This window comes from Anopheles marshallii, chromosome 2, assembly GCF_943734725.1.
Source record: "Anopheles marshallii chromosome 2, idAnoMarsDA_429_01, whole genome shotgun sequence".
NCBI classification, from domain to species: domain Eukaryota; kingdom Metazoa; phylum Arthropoda; class Insecta; order Diptera; family Culicidae; genus Anopheles; species Anopheles marshallii.
In genome coordinates, this window is record NC_071326.1 from 89,397,612 (window position 1) to 89,409,028 (window position 11,417).

Consider the following 11,417-nt stretch of genomic DNA (forward strand, 5'->3'; position numbering starts at 1 on the left):
AATCGTCTTTTTAGCACTGTCTGTTTGTGTCTCTCTCTCTCTCTCGATCGTTAAGCGACGAACCTTATTTTAAAAAAAGCGAAACTAAAGAATGCGCATCAACTAATAGCACCGGCACGTCCATTCACATCACGTTCGCTTTCATTCATCGGCGCTGTGCTAGCACCAAGCACACACCGTCGCGTCTTTAATCCGGCACACTCTAATCCGCCCGATACTCATCGTAATTGGGGCGACGTTTGTGGCGCAATGTGAGCAGCACTAGCGCTACCACACCGACGATGATCAGCACGATCGTGGACGTCGTGCCGAGGGCGATCCAGAGCAGCGTGGCGGATGTGCCGGTAGGATTATCCTGCGCATCGGTAAAGGCACCGTCTTCGGGTGGGAGCATTATACGGAAGGCGATCGATGCTGTTTCGGCCAGTGCAGGCGACGGTGTCGTGGTGGTGGTTGAAGACGGAATCGTCCCATTCGCTGCGTGTCCTTCGGCAGCGGGATTTTCGGTGTCCCGTTTCGAACGGGCAGTTGTTTGGCAATTTTCCTATCACAGATGAGGGATCATTTCATTACAACTTAACGAATGGCTTTGCGAGCTAATATCCAAATTGGACACACTCTGTCTGTAGAAGCAAAAGAAGCCCAGATTCTTACCACAAGACACTCCCGTCGATCGACGCACCCGACAATCCGTACGCGCAGTACCATCTCGTCGCCGCTGCGCATTCCCTGGAACATGGCCGCCCGAAACCCTAACCGATAGCCCAGTGGAGCCTCGAACACTGGCGCCACCGGACTGATGGCACGCATCAGCGGATTCAAACATCCGTTTGCGTTCACGAGCGAGGCCGAGTTGAGAACGGTTCCGGTGGGCGAAAGCCGCTGCATGACCACCTCGGAGAGTCGCGTAAAGTTCCACCCTGGGGATAGAGACAACAGGCGCATGAAACTCGCTGAGCTCCGCGAGCTAAGGACATCGGGTCCCTCGGCCAAAGTTACGCACCATCACCCGCAGATACCTGCGTCCGCAGCATCAACTCTTCCCCCAGCATGACCGCGCCACCCGGCTGCAAAGCCCTGGTAAACGAACCGCCACCGTTCGTTCGTCGAAAGATCCCCAGCTGCGATCGAAACGGTCGCTGGGAACCACCGATCGCGAACGCCGTCCCGGTTCCGGCACGGGCTTGCACATCTTCGGCCACACCGAGCCGCACCGAGTGTGTCCGGGCAACGATCCTCTGCTGTATGCGACACTGCAGCGTTAGTACCGGATCGACGGCCGTCCTCATGCCGGCAATGGCGGGAAAGCGAACCCGCAAACACAACTCCCTGGTAGGGGTCGTTTGCCCGCACGGGGTCACTCCACAGCGACCGAAGTCGGACCACGCAATGTCGACCAGCAGTCGCGATTGATCGAGACGCACCTCGCACCCACCAAGATCGCCCCCATCGTTCTCGGCATCCACCAGCGGGACACTTTCGATGGCACTTTGCACGGTCAGCGACGCCCGGAAGTATCCGCCATTGTTGCGCAGACAGGCGAGCTCATTCAGCTGCAATCTTATCGGTGTTCTGAGATTCGTTGGATCGTCCCGCAGCGAACGTCCGACGCCACCGGCTGCAGGTGGAACGTAGATGTTCGCCGGTGGATCATACCGATAGCCACCTTCCGGGTCAGCTCCATCCTCGAACCCTTCATCGCCCAGCGGTGAGAAGGTTGACGTCGTCGTCGTCGGAGGGTTATAGTTGTATCCGGGAACGGATGGCGTTACCGTCGGTACCACAAACACTTCGTCTCGCTGCGGGGCTTCATCGGGTGGCAGATAGTCTCCGACGACTTGCGGAGGTGACAATGGAAAGACTGGCTCGTCTGCCGCTGGTTCGTCTTGGGAAACGGGTGGAAGGTAGTTGTTCACAACCGAAGGTGGAATCGGAGCAGGAGGTTCGTCAGCGAACGGAACCGACTCCGGTGGAAGATATCCCGCTGCGGGCACATCATAGTTGTATCCCGTACCGCCCTGGTCCCTTTGCGGCGCGACAGTGGACGTTGGTGCACGGTTCACAATTATTTCCGGCACAACTGGCCCATATCGGGTGCCCAACAGAAGCGACTCCCTTCTCGGAGGCACTAAAGCGCGCGTGATGGTAGCGGCGAAGACACTGCCACTACCGATCACCGGGTCTGGTGCGGCAACGTCACACAGCAGCAAACCAACAATCACTCGCCACGCACTAGAATGCATCACCACGGACAGAAAGACTGATGTCCAAAACGGTCCACACACACACGGTTCAACCGCGAGGATAACTTCACCAAACGAAACTAAGCTCCGACCGTTCGGTGTGCCAGGGTTTTTATTACAATTCCCACCCAGAATTCGGAGCATCCCGTGACGTGGACATCCCCCCCCCCCCCCCCCTAGCGGTGGTGACACTGTTTTCATTTTTGTGGTGTGTAAGAATATTTAATCATCCTCGCACGGCACGATTCGGTCTGGATTTGCCGGGAGGGGAGCGGGTCCGTGCAAAGCCCAGAAGCGTCCCAACAAAAACGAAAGACTTCAACCGTACGCGACGAACCCCGTGCCACAATGCCATCACATCGTGATTGAAGCATTCCGTGGTCAGTTTTGATTCGATTGTGACAAAATGGTGCCGGGGAAGGGGGGGGGGGGGGAGGGGAAACGGGAAAAAGGGCCGAGGTCACGGTGCGGTACGTACGAATCCGAGTTTCCGAAACGTTGTTTTCGGCTGCCCCCAGGAACTGGAAGTAAACGCGAAAGCGCGTGCGTACGTCAAACCGTGGACCGACACCGATGGTCGCGGCAGATCGAAATCGTGACCGGGTGAAAAGGTGCATTAATGTAGCGCAAGTTCCGTTGCTCCCTTTTTGCACGGCGCAATATCGGCTGCAGGGAACGGTTTTCACTTTCATTGCGCCAGTGACCTTACTGTGGCTGCCGGAAGGAAACGCAAAGTGCACGCAATTGGTGGAATTTTCTCTTTCCCGGTGTTTTTTTTAAATGCAAAATGAAGTTCGTGCCGTAGAATGTGTTGAATTGTTTTTTTTGGAAATTAGATTGGGCGTGACTTTTCACTGCCTGTGTGTTCCCAATTTTTATTTCTCCCAAAACGCCACACTATGGCCGCTTTGTTTTTAAATAAATCGATTCCACAATCAGCCCCATTGCAAATGGTACTTCGTTTTATCAAGCGTTTGGGCTTACCGCATTTCTCGGTTTGAAAGGAGAGACCGCGTCTGGGGGGGGGGGATCGATTTTCCAATCGATCACTATCAACGACACGCTTGGACACCAATTACCCAAGTCGAAAAACCCGTCTCCGGCTGCCAATTCAGTTGCCCTTTCGCCAGGTTTCCCTTCTCAATGCGCTGTTTTTTTTTGTTTATTTGCTTTTTGTGGTGCTCCAACAGTCATTTTTCACCTCTAGCCGCCACTAATGGATGTTCGATTAAGATACGGGACGCGTTTACATGGCCGCAATGGGTGCAGAAACCGGCCGGATTGGTGTTACAATTCAATCGTACTATTATTGCGCACTCACTTTTGTTTGTTTTTTACTTACAATCCCCCCCCCCCCCCCCCCCCCCCCCCCTTCAAGGTGTCCTCTAAGTGTAAAAGTAAACCCCAATGTTACTTGTAAACGACTTCTTTAATCAATACATGCGTTCAGCAACACCGATTGCCATTGCCATCCGACAGGCAGGCCGTTGCCGTGGAGACCGACTCATCCTGTCGGTACGCAATTTCTGCTTCGCATGCAGATTAATCAAGCAAGATAGCAGTGCCACCGTACTGCAGCGTTTTAAAATGTGATAAAATCTTAATAATGTTATAATTATAGGCGATTCGCTTGCGATTGCCGTACCGTAAATAACGCGCATCGGTATACACTGATGGGTGTACTTGTACTTGCCGGTGGCTTTGTGGTTATAAGCGGCATCCTTTCTGCCCAGGTGGTAAAAGCGATAATGATATGCGTCTGTCTGTTTTTATTTTTCTAGTTGAGTTAAGTGATTTTGTAATTTGTTGTGTTGTTGTTTTATCTGTTCGCTATGAAATGTTTTATTTTAGAGGAATGAAATAACCACAGCGGTACCTCGAGATACGGGCTTAATTCGTTCCGCATCGTTGCTCTTCTGTCAAATTACTCGTATTTCAGAGCCATTTTTTCTGTTTAACTTCATTAATGGCCCTGTTAATCTGTTCGCACTCCTCGGAAAACGAAGCGATGATGATGAATCGCTTAAATTCCGTCCCTGGATCATTTTTATCGGCAGATCGTTGATGAAAACTGTCCAATAAAGTTCGTTTCTTTAACTATTTAAAAGGGATTGGAGGAAAGAAATTCTTCAAGTTTCGTTCAACAACTTCAATTTCACGGGGTGACTTTTATCCACAAACTTTCCTTTCTCCAACATTAACAAGATCTCCTTTACATCTCTTGCAGAGTAACCTCGTTTTGGGACCTCCGAACTCCCATCCGGATCCATGTTAGGAACTCAGGACTGACTAGTTAAGTTCAGGTGAACAACTTCAAAGAATGGCAGACCTCTTGAGGTTGTTGTGCCGCAAAAGAAGAGAATAGTAACCTCTCTCATCTCTGGCTCTTTAGCAAATCGTGAAACTCCTCGTTTTTCAGTCCTTCTTATAGTTCGATCACATCAGTCTCATACAGCTCTAGATTTATAAATTTTCCCAGAAAAACAATATCTTCTACCTAGGTTGGTACTTTGGATTCCAATGGAATTAGAGTACTTTTGGGTTCCTGGACCTGGTACTTAGGGTTCCAATCATTCCATTCCATGGTCAAAGTTTTAGTTGCAATACTCAACCCGGTCTGATCAAAAATTCTTAGACATTGCGAGATTGAAGAGATCCTTTCAGAACTCTCTGTAAAGAAGAAATTTCTGTTGTCCATCATCTGACAGCAGCTCGCGAAGAGCCTCGTATTTCAAGGTACCATTGTATTTTCTTTTCTTCCCGGGGTTTTTTTCCTTCTCTTACAAATGTTAATACACAATATGATCACCTTTGACAAGCAATACCGCCTCGAACGGAATATGCAAAACCGCCCATGTTTTTTCCACCCATTTACATTTTCTAACATGCAACGGTGGGTTCAGCTTTATCTACAGCAACAATCAGTAAAAGAGTGCGAGAGAAAGAAAAAAAAGAGGATCACACTTTCCCATCTCTCTCTCTCGCTCTCTCTCGCAATCATTCCCGATCGCTATCGTTGCAATGTTTAAATGCAAAAATGCGCTTTACAAACACACGATCAGTCGCGATCGCGATGTTCTTGGGGCGTATCACGCGGGCAGCATCTCATCACCATACGACCGTAGAAGGCGTACCGGTACAAATCCGACGCCCCTTTCGTCGTTGCACCGTAATTGCTCCGGTGCACCGGCAACAAAACATTTCAATTTTCACGCATCCTTCGCCTGGGCGGGCGAACGGATTGCCGTGTCTTCCTCTCGTGCAGCCCGACCCGATCGACCGTTTTTGCGCGGGTCCTCATTCCACGAAAGTGCGATAGTGCGTAGGCTGCACCGCCTTCGTGCGGGGATTGTTTTAATTACATCTTTATCGCTGATGGCGAGCGGGGCACGGGGCAGGGCCTTTAATTGCATCGAATCGAACGGGATTTTGCTGTTACCCGCAGGATTCTTGCCATTTCCCACACGTTTCCGAAGCGATGGAGCTTGGAGCGCTGGCTTTTAGCTGAGTTTTATGGCGACAAACGGTGAACGATCGAGCGTTTCAAACGTTGAATGCGACTCGGAACGGAATGGGCGATGGAAATCGTTTGAATGTTTTATGTTCATATGGCGATGCAACGTGACGGGGTCCGGAAAGCGGACAAATTGATTTTTTTAAAAGACAACCTTTATGTACGTGCTGATCGTGAGTTTCCGAATTCCGATTCGCAAATGTTGCCCCCCAAACTCCCCCATTGCCATCGATCTCGCGTAAAGTTCATTCCGCTTAACAATCGCTGAAAACTCACCCTCTGATTGACTTTTATCACAACGGTCGGCAAACGGCCTATCAAATTTGCACCACTTGCACTGCGCATATCACTTTACGCAACACGTCCTCCCCAGCCAAAGTAACGCAATAGCTTGCTCTCAATACACTTCCTCGCTGGACACGCTGAAACTGGAGTCCTTTCGGTTCGGCACATGCATGGCTTTATTACCTTTCACTCCGGGGCACCGGGGCCGGAAAGTTTGGGTGGCCATTCGATCGAGGCAATTTACATAAATTTCATGTCAGAACCAATCGCAATAAGGTATTCTCGCAGTTGTTGTGTCCCAACCGAGTCTGGGAATTGTGTTTGCTTGTGTGCCTGCTTTCGGGGGTTACATCAGAAAGGAATGTGTTCAACAAATGTTCTTAACCTCATTTCGTTTGCCACTTCATTTCAACACCGGTGAGACCATAACACACATCCACACATCACCAAATTAATCTGTAATCGAGCCCCGACCCCCAACCACAATCGATCAAGGAGCGTCAATAAACTGTCAAACCAAAAAAAAAAAAAAAAACGCCCAACAAAACAATGTGCTTTTGTTGTGCTTTAGCCACCAACTATTAACCAGTACGCATAAGCTACGGCAACGCTGGATATCTTCATCGAATTCCATTCCAACGGCTTCTCCGGCCGCTTCGAAAAGGGGCTCGGAATTCATGTCCCAATCATGTCCGAATGCGAACCCACACGTTTCGCACAGGGGACGGCCAACTGTCATCTCCGCACTGGCGGCAGCAACCGGCCGCGTACGTGCCAAAACCGAACAACAATTTACGGACCGTACCGTGACATCCATCGGTCACAATTATGGTATTGTGCAAAACTCGCAAAACTTTCCCCGCGCACCGATCGACACGATCCTCGCTTTACCGTCTTGCTACGCGGTGGAGCTGTTAACCCTTCGCTGCTCAACTAGCGAGTGTGTGACGTTCCGGATGACAACGGGCGATACGATCAGCTGATGAGGTTTGGCCTAATTTAATCAACCAGCTTAATCGCGTTGGATGTCACATCCAAGGGTTAACTCACTAACCACGATCGATCACCAGCGGGGCAAACGATCTTCACAACAGCAGCAGCCGCAACGACCGATCATACTCGACGCGATGGGAACTCGCTCAACAAGGCTCTTCGCGGAGGGACTATGTTTGCACTCTTCCACCCAATGTCTCTCTCTCTCCCCTCTCATCTCTAGATGGGCACCAGTTCGCGATTATGTTACCGTCGGCATATAAACTTCAACATCGATGACACTCCCCGAACGAAGGGAGATCAGTTTTTTTTTGTTGCCATGCTCACCACACATGTACGCCACTGTTCAGGTCTCAAATATGGTAAGGCCGAGGCGCGTGTTCGTTATATATTTTTTTTGGTCCGTGTGGAGTTTTACTGCGAGAATCTCCTCCCTGATCAATCAATCGACAAGCTGTCGATGAGATGTGTATCTTGCCTTTTTTTTAAACTGTTCTTTACTTCCCACCGCTGCGTGGTCTATAGGCGGCCCTTTTGCATCCGGGTTCGGTGTCACGTGTTTGGCATGCTTTGATCGGTCCCTTCCTTCCCTTCATCATCATTCAATCACCACCCAATGTGTTCTTTTTTCTGTTCGCCCTCTTCCAGAGTGACGTCATGTCCAGCGGTTTGCTGCAGGTGGAACATCCCGCCAATAATGGGACCGGGCTGGTACCGGGTCGGTTATCCCTTAGCACCGACAACCTCGCGGCGGGCAGTCGGCTGGGCAATGGAGAACGGGGCGGTTCCCTCACACCGAACCTTCCTTCGATGGATCGACTGAGCGCACCGATTGTTACGCGCCGAAAGTTCAGCTTCCCCGCCAATCTGCACTCGACCGCACTGCTAGGATTTCCCGAAATCGGCCGAGATCGGGATGGTATTGGCAGTGGCGCATCCCTGTCCGCCTCCAGCACCGCCCTGTCCGCCCGGAGACGGCTCAGCAATGTGAGTGACGTCGTCACACGGAAGCTGTCGAGCACGATCGGGTGGAAGCAACCGGTACTACCCTCCCAGGACATCATCACCCAGGGCAAGTGTCTGTGCGGCCAGTACATCCGGTGTCGATTAAAGCGCTCCGGTGTGTTTAATCGCAAGCTGGGACTGCAGCGCATCCGAAGCATTGTCGGGACGCCTTCGATCCATGTCGTGCGGGAAGTATTTCCGGCCTTATTAAGTGTAAGTAGAAGCGATTGTGTCCTGGCATCAGAAGGTACAGCTCTTGATCCCTAGGTGGGCGAGGAACTGGAGAGAATGTATCCGCGCATCTACAACGGCATTGCGCGCCAGTTGACACGGTTCGGACGCGGTGAGCTAAAGACGCCCGAGACGGCACCCGTGCTGCTGAGTGCCATCGCGCGGGACCTCTTCAAGGCGGACATTACGTGGGGCAAGGTGGTGTCGCTGTTTGCCATTGCCGGCGGCCTTTCGGTTGATTGCGTCCGGCAGGGACATCCGGACTATCTGCCCAAGCTGGTCGAGGGTGTGGCGGACGTGATCGAGGATGAGCTTGTCACCTGGATCTCGGAAAACGGTGGATGGGTGAGTGGATCGGGCCGGCGTTCCGAGTACAATTTCGTGACTCGTCGTTCTCGTCCTTACAGATCGGCCTAGCGAACAAGGTGCGACCACCGCAGGAAGAGATCACCTTCACAGTGCGGTGTCTAGTGGGAGCGAGCTGCGTGATAGCATTATTTATGATCGTCTTTCTACTAAAGACGCTAGGTTTATATTTATTTCCAAATATATTCTCTTAACTTCGCTGCTGCCTCCATTTATTCTGCCTTAATAACCACCGACTGCAGGGTTCGCTATCAAGGTGATCTTGCGTGCATGCTTTGCTGCCTGGGAACGATCTTGCAAACAAGCTGCGCTTGCACACAAACGCAGCCTCTAAACGTCAACCGAGTAAAAACATCCGACAACTGGTTGGATCGTTTGTCGGAACCGATTAAAAACTATTTTTAAATTATTTTCTTCACAATTCCACCTGTTTGGTGGTACAGCGAACTACCAGCATTTAAGCTGCAACAATGTCGCTACCTGTATGAGTTGCTGGCACGCATTTTGATCTTCCAATGGCGAGAAAATAAACAATCTTCCCCAGCACGGAGAGCCTGATGGCCCCACCTTTTTCAGACACTGTCGATCGCTGTGCATCGCGATTATCGGCCAATGTGTACACAACTTCTGCCAGTCGCAAACAGTTCTCGTTGGTCTTTTTTTTTTTTCTTTCGCTGTTGCCCTAGAAGGCGACCTTTGGCGAGTGTTGTTTTCGTTTGTAAACCGGTACGACACGGACCCACCATCGATTAGTGCTCCACTTGTTGCTTTCCAGTCGCTGCTAGAGGAGCATTCCTCCCACACCGAAAACGCGTGCGCGTAGTTCACAATCACGGGATGACCGATTGGCACCTCCGTCTCGCCGTTGTTTTTGTTGTCCAGCATCTGCTTAACGTATAGAGCGCGTGTGTGAGTGCGATAGAGATGTCGTCCACCTCCTCGACAGGATTGCAGCATCAGCCGTCGCCAAGATCACCGATCGTGGCCGTCGCCGTTGCAGCTGCTTCCGCGATCGGATCCGCATCGGTCGGTGGGGGTGCGAGTGTCGTCGGTTGGACCAATAAACGGAGCCCCATTCACCATCTCACCACCAGCCAGGACGTTATCAATCAGGTGCGAACACGGGCGCCATCGCGGCGCCTTTTCAAGGTCGCTTGCGTACGAAGCGCGGACGGAAGGTGTTAATCACAGGGAGGGCGTTTGCTTGCTCCGGTGCTCATTACTCATGTTTTTCTTCTACCGCATCGGTTCTCTTCGCAGGGTAAATGTCTGTGCGGTGAGTATATACGCGCACGGTTAAAGCGGTCCGGGCTGCTCAACCGGAAGATCCTGCAGCGGTTGCGCAACTCGATGGAGCACTGTTCGGCGGTGGGCGGTGGCGTGGTGGTACGGGAAGCACTGCCCATACTGAACGGGATGGGCGAGGAGCTGGAACGGATGCATCCCCGGCTGTACACGAACGTCAGCCGACAGATCTCGAACGAACCGTGGGGCGAGCTAACCGAGCCGGATACGGTCGGCTATCTGCTGCACGTCGTCGCGAAGGATCTGTTCAAGAGTGGCATTACGTGGGGCAAGGTGATCTCATTGTTTGCCATCGCCGGCGGGCTAGCGGTCGACTGCGTACGGCAGGATCATGCCGACTATATGCAGCAGCTGATCGAGGGCACGGCGGACGTGATCGAGGAGGATCTGAGCGGGTGGTTGGTGGAACGGGGCGGATGGCTCGGTTTGCAGGATCACGTACATCCACCCCAGCCGGAAATTTCCGTCACGGGCTGGTTAAGCCTTACCGCGGTGACGCTCATCGTGATCTACTTCGTCTCACTGTTCCTACGGATGATCGGTAGCAGCTACCTCGAACCGAACCGATCCGCCACCAACTAGGCAGCTTCTCATTCCTTCACGCTTTAATGTGTTTGTTCGAGACGGAACAAAAGCTAACATTCTATCGCCACTCCTACTGGCATTATATCATTCCCCTGGCAATTTTCTGTCCTTCCCCTGGGGCGGGACGACTCACCCCCTCTGTAAAATCTCTGTCGTATCTTCTGAACCGGCATGTAGCATTAGCGCAAACCACCATAAAATAGCTAACACGAGAAAGGGAAGAAAGGAGAATCCCGGGAAGATAAAAGAGGCAAAAGTGTGTGCGTGCAAATATGTTAAAGTTTGATTAGTTTTAGTTATGTTTAGTTCTTTTTTTATGAATGTACGCTACGGTTTCCTATTTAATTCGCCTTTTTTTAAGCTGTGGTTTCCTTCCCTATCCAATACATTATTTTGTTGTCGTCTGAGCTTGTGAATGGTATCTCTCCCATTTATACAACCTATAGTCTATATAGACACACACACGTATGTCGCACTAAGGGCGCAAAATGCAATACAAATATACAAACAACTACATTGGTTTACTGCTAAAACGTTAAACGTGAAAGCAGTGATTGTTACACAATTTTGTTATTTCAGTTCTTTATGAAAGCATTACCGAAAGATATCACCCATTTACAACTACAGCTCCATAAAAATACCATCCCGTATGGCAAATGATCATGCAATCTCGTTTGTTTAGCACCAATTACATCTAATGCGGACCGTTACTAATTGCTTCGTGTTTAGATATTATCATCCCAAACGATTATAATTAGCGCACACACACATATACACACAAAGCTGGCTGCTAAAAAGTCGATAAATTGTTTAATGAGCGTGACGTTTTGCTTAACACTATCGCATAGCACGCGCCAATTCCGTTTCGGTAAGAAAGTAAATTAGGCTGA

At 50.8% G+C, this 11,417-nt stretch overlaps 3 protein-coding genes across 3 annotated transcripts; 2 read left to right on the forward strand and 1 right to left on the reverse strand.

Moving 5' to 3' along the window:
- Window positions 1–202: 202 nt before the first annotated feature.
- Window positions 203–2,243, reverse strand: LOC128708914 (uncharacterized). Its single transcript, XM_053803894.1, has 3 exons — window positions 1,004–2,243; window positions 655–920; window positions 203–544 (listed from the first exon to the last, which is right to left on the reverse strand). Exons 1-3 carry the CDS (start codon window positions 2,241–2,243, stop codon window positions 203–205), a joined length of 1,848 nt encoding a protein of 615 aa, XP_053659869.1.
- A 1,673-nt stretch (window positions 2,244–3,916) lies between these two features.
- Window positions 3,917–8,831, forward strand: LOC128718785 (bcl-2-related ovarian killer protein). The gene is made up of 4 exons (XM_053812402.1): window positions 3,917–3,979; window positions 7,684–8,253; window positions 8,308–8,616; window positions 8,679–8,831. Exons 1-4 carry the CDS (start codon window positions 3,917–3,919, stop codon window positions 8,829–8,831), a joined length of 1,095 nt encoding a protein of 364 aa, XP_053668377.1.
- Window positions 8,832–9,561: 730 nt separating this feature from the next.
- LOC128719298 (bcl-2-related ovarian killer protein) lies at window positions 9,562–10,524 on the forward strand. The gene is made up of 2 exons (XM_053812922.1): window positions 9,562–9,750; window positions 9,898–10,524. The coding sequence occupies exons 1-2, from the start codon at window positions 9,562–9,564 to the stop codon at window positions 10,522–10,524; spliced, it is 816 nt and encodes a 271-aa protein (XP_053668897.1).
- The last annotated feature ends 893 nt before the right edge of the window (window positions 10,525–11,417 follow it).